Source organism: Rattus rattus, chromosome 3 (assembly GCF_011064425.1).
Source record: "Rattus rattus isolate New Zealand chromosome 3, Rrattus_CSIRO_v1, whole genome shotgun sequence".
NCBI lineage: Eukaryota > Metazoa > Chordata > Mammalia > Rodentia > Muridae > Rattus > Rattus rattus.
Genome location: NC_046156.1, coordinates 43457014 through 43465515, shown reverse-complemented (window position 1 = coordinate 43465515; position 8502 = coordinate 43457014). Strand labels below are relative to the sequence as shown.

At 49.4% G+C, this 8502-nt stretch overlaps 1 protein-coding gene across 2 annotated transcripts; it reads right to left on the bottom strand.

Moving 5' to 3' along the window:
* Positions 1-374: 374 nt before the first annotated feature.
* On the bottom strand, positions 375-5282 carry Gpr88 (G protein-coupled receptor 88). Of its 2 annotated transcripts, none has more exons than XM_032897434.1 (2): positions 4733-5282; positions 375-4148 (listed from the first exon to the last, which is right to left on the bottom strand). In XM_032897434.1, the coding sequence occupies exon 2, from the start codon at positions 4074-4076 to the stop codon at positions 2922-2924; it is 1155 nt and encodes a 384-aa protein (XP_032753325.1). In that variant the 5' UTR covers positions 4077-4148; positions 4733-5282; the 3' UTR covers positions 375-2921. The 2 variants fall into 2 exon arrangements, with proteins under 2 accessions (XP_032753325.1, XP_032753326.1); XM_032897435.1 differs by having other exon boundaries at positions 375-4145; positions 4791-5282.
* Positions 5283-8502: the final 3220 nt, after the last annotated feature.

Here is an 8502-nt window from a genome sequence, read left to right as displayed (position 1 = left end):
TCTTTTCAATGGCTTTCCTTATCAGTGGTTTAAAGAAACCACGTCTTTGCCCTCCGCCCCCCTCCTCTGCTGCAGGTCATCCTCTGTAAAAGAAAAGTATTTCAGTGTGGAAATCCTTTTTCTGTAATTCTGAGACAAAGAGAAATTTACCTGACTTGAAATACCATCCTCAAATGTCCTTGTACCAAGCAGAATTCTTGCTTGTTGACAGTCTTCACTGTGGAAGGAAGGAAGTATGGGGATAGGGTCTATTCTGTCCTAGTATTTAGCCCTTGAAATGCATGCAGAAGGAAGGCAGATGTTATACATCTTACTAGGCACGCACATAAAGAAAAAGAAGCACAAAAGCAAATTAGGACAGCCTAGGATAGCAGTTAGGATTTTTTTTTTTATTCCTGAGTGGATAATATGTGGTTTCATTTAAATAAGAACACAATCTCCATTACTTTAATTTGTCAAAGCAGTAACTCCAACACTCGCAGGCAGCGCCTAGGCGTTTTTAGATACGTCAGCGCTACTTTAAAACTAAAAGGAGTCAGTCCTGTGGAGTTAATTACTAGTAAATTAATCAAAAGTAGGTCTCCCACGTGGCGCAGTGCCAGCCTGGGAGCGCTAGCCAGAAACATGGCAAAGTATCAGATTCCCATTCACAAAGCTCTTTATATATGTTGCACATTGTAAGGACAGAGAGGGAACTGGTTTGCATCATCTTTGAGAAACAAGAACAATGCTTATCTAGAGTGGCTGGTTGACAGAGCTTTAGAAAATCACCACTTCTCTGTTCTCTTTATAACCCATTCCTCAGTGTTTACAGAAAGAAAACATGGCTATTTCTTTTCCCAGACCAATGTAAGGAGCTTATGTAACTATATGAAGTAAAAAGGCATTTTAGAAACTGAAAATAAACTTACAGCCAACAAAAAAGAAGTCACTCTGTATCAGTCATGTTTTGGAACACAGTGTCTTCTGGTACAGTATCCTCAAGACAGACAGAGAGAAGATACCCAAGAAAGAAGAGAGAGAGCCAAGAGAAGCATTATCTAAACTTTAATTCAATATCTGAATCCAGGAAACTGGAAACAGAAAAAGAAAATCTCCGTAAGAGAAAAATGATACATGCACACAGTTTGGTTAATGACATGACTGCTGATGTACTGTTAGTGACAAACATATTTATTTTATTTTGTCTTACTACAAAATGTCTGTTTCCCTGTGCCTCCCATATGTTTTCAAATATACAAGCGTCCTTACCATTCTTGGTCCAAGAGTGCAGCAAAGCAAGCTGTCTGCACTCCTGAACTACCCAGTTCATCGAGGCTATTTGGCCTCAGATTTTATGTGACTAACAGACTGGTCTACGCCTCTTGTTACTTTCTTCCCTGTTTAATTTTACAAAATGATGTCGCGTGTTATTGTACATTATAAATGCATCTAAACACATTTAGGAAGTCAAAGATGAAGATGTCGGACCTCAACTGATACACTGGAGAACAGAGTCCCGTTTGGACCAATCTTCTCCTGCATAACTGTCTGCATGATTCCATCTTCAACAGACATGATATAATAGTAAATGTTTCTGTAATATATATTATATGAACAACATAAGACAGTGCTACTTCCTAACGTGTGGCTTGTGTAACCCCTAAAGTACACAATACCTTTGTGGATCCAGACTGTATTAGCGTATCATCCTGACCATTGGTTTCACTGGGGAGATCAAGTCCCCGAATGGGAGTTTTCTCACAAACCAGTTCAAGACAAGAACTCTAGGTAGCCACAGGTTCGTCTAAGTCTCTTTTCAAATGACTGAAAGGCCTTTTCTTCTGGAAGAAGTAAAATGTCCTTGTCTAATGGGTATTGCTTTGTATGCCACATGCCCGATAAGTTCTAGCATCTAGGAGCATGCAATAGCAGCTAACATTAGCTATGCAATTACGGTATCAGTGTTTAATTATGTCATGAGCATTGAGATATTTTAAAGAGAATACAGGAGTCATCCTCCCTAGCAACCATTATAGTACAGAATGTTCAAAGTTGCGATCACACTCAGAGGCAAATAAGTCGGTTACAAATGAGGGTAGCAAGAAGTGTGCATGCTTTAGAAAATGTGAAACTGCGACCAAAAATAGATAGCCCCTCCCCCCTTTTTTTGCTTTCAAAATTCCATTTCTGGTTTCGGACCATCCAAAACTTGACATTTTTTTTTTCCACTTTAATACTCGACGGTAACTTTCCACCTTAGAAGGGAATAAAGAGGAGAGTAAAATAATACATTTGGTTTGTTTCCTCACTGGCTTGAGAGTCGATCTCATTTCAAAAATGACTCAATTTAAAAAGAAAAGAAAAAAAAAACCCAACCCTTTTAAGAATAAAGGGCTTGGGGGCTCAATGGCAACTCACGCCCGTGTACACACCTGTGGTTTCACTCTTCGAGGTCAATATACAAAGACTAAACTACAACAGAAGGAAGCGTGGTTAGAATACTGTCTACACACACACTCACACACAGTGTGTTCCTCCACGGTGTTACCTTTAGCTCATGCACACCCACACACTCAAGGCGCTTCGAATGTAAGACGGTGGAGGTCGGAAGGGTTGTATGCTATGAAAGTTCTTTTTCAAAAGCAAGCTTGAAATAAATTAACCGGTTCTTTTAAAATGCCAGTTTACAAGTCCTTGCGATCTGGGTGTCTGGATGGACCTAAGGGTGTCTTTAGAACACAGCAACAAAAAGGTAAAAGTCAAATGGCCGCACACAATCGGGCTCCATTTAGGGGAAGACCTTGGTTCAGGTATTGCACTGGGAAAGAAGACGAAAATCTTCTCCACGGGGATCTTCCCAGGGGACGGGGATAGCTTACAAAAGAAGGAGGTGGTGCGGTGCGGCAAGTAGCTTAGGAAGCCCCTCCAAGAAAGGTGTGTTACCAATGCTGGCCAGCCGCCCGGGTACCCAGTTGCGCCTGGGACATGGCTGGCACCGCGGTGGCGGCTGCAGCGGCCGCAGCTGCGTCCCCGACGCCGGGCAGAACTGAACGCACTGATCTGCGGAACTCCTCGTTCCTCCAAGTGTAGAGCAGCGGGTTGAGCGCCGACAGGGCGCAGCACAGGAGCCAGCTGGCCGCCTGCACGCCCCAGGGCACCGGGAGGGAGAAGCCACTGGCCAGGCTCACCCACACCAGCGGCTGCGTGGCCAGCAGGAAGACGCAGCAGAGCAGCAGCACAGACAAACCGCTGAGACGCCGCTGCGCCCGGCGAGGCTGCAGGGCGGCCGGCAGGGGTTGAGGCTGCGCGGGATGAGCGGCGCCTCCGGGACCCGGCGCGTGCGGGGCGGCGGGGAAGGCGGCGGCGGCGGCGGCGCAGCCCGGTAGCTGGTGCAGCAGGTGGAAGTTGAGCACGCTGACCCGCTTGACGCTGACGCGCACGCGGCGCACGATGCCCAGGTAGCAGTGCAGCAGCAGCGCCGTCTGTGCCAGCAACGCTCCCGCCGCCAGGAGCGCGGGGTAGTGGACTTGCGGGGGCTCGGCTCCGGGCTTGGGAGCCCAAGGCGGGAGCAACAACACCAGACCCAAGGCGAGCGCCCAGGACAGTGCCAGCATGCCCGCCGTGTGGCGCCGCTGGTACAGCACCTGGTAGGTGGCAGGCGCCCTGGTGATGAGCAAGTAGCGGTTCAGCGCCACGAGGCAATGGGACAGAAGGGACACAGTGAGCCCGAGGCCCAACAACCCGCCCCGGAGCAGTCTGTAGCTGCCTCCGCCACTGTCCCAGTCCCCCGGGGGCTCCGCGGAGCCGGCGGGCAGGAGCCCCAGTACCGCCTCCTGTGGCATCCAGAGGGCGCAGACGCTGAGATCCGCGGCGCAGCCATTCACGATGAAGGCGTTGCTGGTGGTCTGCAGCTTTCGGAAGGACGACACAAGATAGATGACCATACCGTTGGCCAGGGTGCCCCCGATGGCCAGCCCCGAGTACAGGAGAGACACCGGGATCCGCCGGCCCGCCCACGATTCTTCTTCCTCGCAGAGCAGCAGCAGGGATCCTCCGGTGGTGGTGGAGGTCGAAGTGGAGGAGGAGTTGGTCATTCTGGCCAACTCTTCACACCTCGCGCCCTAGCGTTGGCTTCGTGTAGCGTGGCCCATCCCGACACTTGCCTGCTGGGAGGGCAAAAACATTTCTTCAGCCCGCTGTCACCGACACAAAAGGCTGAAGCCGAATAATGGGCTGGAGGAGGGGGAGGGGGGAGGTGAAGGAGAACAGGGAACGGGGGTGGCAGATGACAGGTGCCTGCCTCAGAGATGTCTCCGGTGACAGAGAAGGTCCGCTTTACACTGGGCGAGCAGCAGGGAAGCCCTAAGGTCATGTCCATACCAAGAACAGTTTCTCCAAACACACACACACACACACACACACACACACACACACACACACACAGAGAGAGAGAGAGAGAGAGAGAGAGAGAGAGAGAGACAGAGAGAGAGAGAGAGAGACAGAGAGAGAGAGAGACAGAGAGAGAGAGAGAGACGAGTTGGGGAATGTGATACCAGCCAGGGGGGAGAGAGAGAGAGAGAGAGAGAGAGAGGGGGGGAGGGGGAGGGGGAGAGAGAGAGAGAGAGAGAGAGAGAGAGAGAGAGAGAGAGAGACACGAGTTGGGAATGTGTGATACCAGCCGGAGCCCTCTTTACCGAAAGTGTAGATATCCTAGCTGGGAAAAACGCCAAGGAGAGGGCGTAGAAGGTACCTTGATTTGGGGCCAGTCCTTAGCTGGTGATAGCGGAGGGAGAGACGCCAGGAAATACCTCCTCAGCAGCTGCATCTGTGGTCCAGAAGTCAACAGGAGAAACTGGGCTGGGATCCATGCCAGGAGCAAACGCCTTGCTTCTCCCGTGCAGCATTCGCACACATGGTCCCAGGCAGGAGCCAGCAGCTGTGGGGAGTCTCCTCAGCTGGTAGTAGAATTGGAGAAAAAGTCAAGCGGTAGGCTGCAAGCCCAGGAGGGTGGGCAGGCAGGCAGGCAGGCAGGCAGGCAGGCAGGCAGGCAGGCAGGCAGCAGCAGCAGCAGCAGCAGCAGCGAGGATGCCTGGCTGCAAGAGCAGAAGCTGAGCTGGAGAGGAGCGCACCCTATGCTTCCAGCAAGAGTGCTGGCTGATGTGGCAAACACACTTGGAGCGCTCTCCTGCTCAGTTATCCATCACCCAGGGAGAAGACAGCCTTTCCGTGCCTCATGAATTATTCAGTAACTGCTAACTTGTAAAAGAGAGAAAAATACCTTTTTTCAGAGGAACCTGTGGTTAGCAAGTATCTCCCTCTCTCTCTCTCTCTCTCTCTCTCTCTTCTCTCTCTCTCTTATTTTCTCTCTCTCTGTCTGTCTCTTATTTTCTTTTTTTTCTTTCCTCTAAATGTTAGAGTAAAATTTCATCTCCATCTGAATCATCCTGGAGGCAAGACTTTTTTTTTTCTCAGCGATAAATATACTCTAGTACAGTTTCGGGGAAAATTACTTTACATTTGAATTGAAATTCAGCCCCTCACCCCCTTGGCAAAGTGGGACATGAGTAATTAGCTACAGAAAACATGTGAGCCTCAGCTCAAGTCGTAATTTCAATTCTGTTCTCATCACTAGACATCCCTCCAAAGCTTGGCTCGTGTTCCGATGAGATGAGAGGGGTGTGGGAATACCGTGGTCAGGCGGTCTAAAGATGAAGTCCACAGTCCAGCTAGAAAATGGAACACCAGTCAGCAGTGACGAGCAATATCTTTCAAGACATAAAACATCGAAGGAAGCTGGAAATGCTTATTATTAAGCAAAGGAAGCATCTGAAAAGGCCGCATGCTACACCATCCCGACTGTGTCACAAGCTGGAAAAAGCTCACCAGCCATCTGGGGGTAGGGACTGAGGAGATGGAACACAGGGCAGGGAAACTACTCTGTGTGGTACTCGATGATGGAAAACTTCACTGTAAATTTGTCCAAACCTACAAGATAATCAACACCAAGAGAACCCATGTGTAAGTTATGGAGTCAGTGAAAACATGTCAGGATGCTTCGGCCATTGTGGTAAATGAGCCAGTCTAACGGAAGATACTGACAACTGGGTAGTTGTGAGTGTGCAGAGTAAGAACTGTGTGGTGACTCCCTCTTCCTCCTCCTCCTCCTCCTCCCCTCCTCCTCCTCCTCCTCCTCCTCCTCCTCCTCCTCCCCTCCCTCTTCCTCCTTCCTCCTCCTCCTCCCTCCTCCTCCTCCCTCCTCCTCCTCCTCCTCCTCCCTCCTTCCTCTCCCCTCCCTCCCCCCTCTTCCTCCTCCCTCCTCCTCTTCCTCCTCCCTCCCCTCTTCCTCCTCTCCCCTCTCCCCTCTCCCCTCCCCTCTCCCCTCTCCCTCTCCCTCTCCCTCTCCCTCTCCTCTCCCTCTCCCCCCTCTCCCTCTCTCTCTCTCTCTCCTCTCTCTCTCTCTCTCTCTCTGTGAAAGAGAGAGACAGAGACAGAGATCTGTACATAGAAACTGGAGGTTAAAGTTGGGTATCCTCCTTAACCTCTCTCCACCATATTTCTTGAGACAGGGTCTTTCAATGAACCTACATGGCTTGAGCTAGGCTGGCCACTGAACTCCAAGAATGTTCTGTCCCTACATTCCCAGAGTTGGGATACCTGATATGTGCCACCATATCCGGCTTTTTATGTGTGAACTCAGGACTGATACTTGTTTGTCGGGCACTTTACTGAGCCATGTCCCCACAACACACTCTGCACCTTTTATCAGATTTGCTGTGACTCTTAAACTAAAGTTTAAAGCCTATTTTTGAATAGTGGGTTGGGGGAGCAATTCCCTGAAGACTCCATAGCATGAATGAGAAGGACCTCTGAGCTTTTCATGCTATGGAATGTCTTAGCGACTCACACTCAGGGCTCTGCTTTGGTGCAAGTGTTGGTTTATCTGTGCTCTTGGGAACTTCTCCCCAAAAGTACACCAAATTCCCCACCACTACCACCCCTGGCAAAGGTTGTTTGCTTACAAATTTAACTCAGGCAAAGTAGAAAACTGGCGTATGGAGTTCCAAGTGTCCTGAAGTCTAAGTAAGGCATCTTCAGTTAGCCTTGCAGATGACTCCCTCCCTGCTAGCATGAAGCATCCACTCAGTCAGTACTGTCAAAGACCCTTTCCTTCTGGACTTTCTCTGAATCCCTGTTCACACATTTAACTGCTTGGTACAGACCGCCTGTATTAACGTGGAGTGAGGTCCTGGGTCATGAGTCATGAACTTTTCCCGGTCCATCCTCGAGTATTTATTTCAGAAGGGAGATAGGAATAGACCTCCCCCTACTTTTCCTTTTCAGTCCTGATTAAAGAAAAATAAAGCCAGTCATACTGATGACTGTGAAGAACTCTGATGATGTCAGCAAGAGGGCCCTGATGGATTTAAATAGATCAGGCTGGATTTCAGTAGAAATAGCAAAAAACTGAGAGAGAAGCAGTAGCTCGGTCTTACTGGAGCAAGGGTTCAAATGCCCAGCCTATTGGGGGTATGGAGCAGTTGTCCCCATCTCCTCCTACCGTCTTCTGTGTTAAAGGCTTGGGCACATCAAACACAGCAGGGATGCAAGAACCTCCTCCCCTCAGCCATGGGTCAAAAATGTCACCGTGGTTAAAGTCGCAGTGCATTACCTTGGTCGTAAAGGGATTCTGTGTTCAAGTTCCAGGTTCTGGGCCTCCACTGGCCTCTGTAACAAGCAGTAAGGACCAATCTCAGGGACTCCTTCCCATGAAGTCTTATGTGCTTCTGCCAGTGACAAAACTCCCTGATTTAGCCTAGGCCTGAAAGGCCAAAGTCTTATTTGGTTTTCCTTTTAGATTCACTTCTGTTTTAGGTCACTGGACTTAAGTAATATAGTGTAAGCAGAGTGCTTTTCTGATTCACAGCACATCGCCTGGTACAGGGTAGATACTTTTTAAATACTTCTTGGATTGGTGAACGATTACCATTCTCATTTTACTTATTTTTCTCCCTGGAAAACATTTACTCTTAGTCACTTTCCTAAGGCCTCCCTCGGAGGAGCTGGTCCGGTTTATCTCCCTGTCTGGTGCACTCTCAGCCTGTCTTCTTCTGTGGGTTCACAAAGCTGCCGATTTCCTCACAACCCACTGAAACCTCTCCCGGACTTCACTTCCTTCTCAGGGCAGCTCCGTACAGCTCACTTCCGTTTCGTAGCGGAAGCACCTATTTTCTGCTTCTGTTTCCTGTTCTCCCACTGCATGTCCACCCACACTGCCTTCGGTTCTCAGCACAGCCTCGGCTGAGGTCAACGGCAGCCTCTAATTAATGAACCGGGGCATCCTACCACCCAGTACACTCACCCATCAGCCATTTCTCTCTAGGCTTCTCGTTCTTCTCCTGTTGCTCCTCTGCTGCCTTGGACTCACCCACAATACCGGAGTGTCATGGGTTCCTTAATTACTGGGCCAGATGCTCTAGTCTTCATTCTCTTCTCGCCCTTTTCTCTGGCTAATTAGCCTGG

Excerpts from the sequence above, each read along its gene's own strand:
- Gpr88 (XM_032897434.1), bottom strand. The coding sequence starts at position 4,076 with ATGACCAACTCCTCCTCCACTTCGACCTCCACCACCACCGGAGGATCC.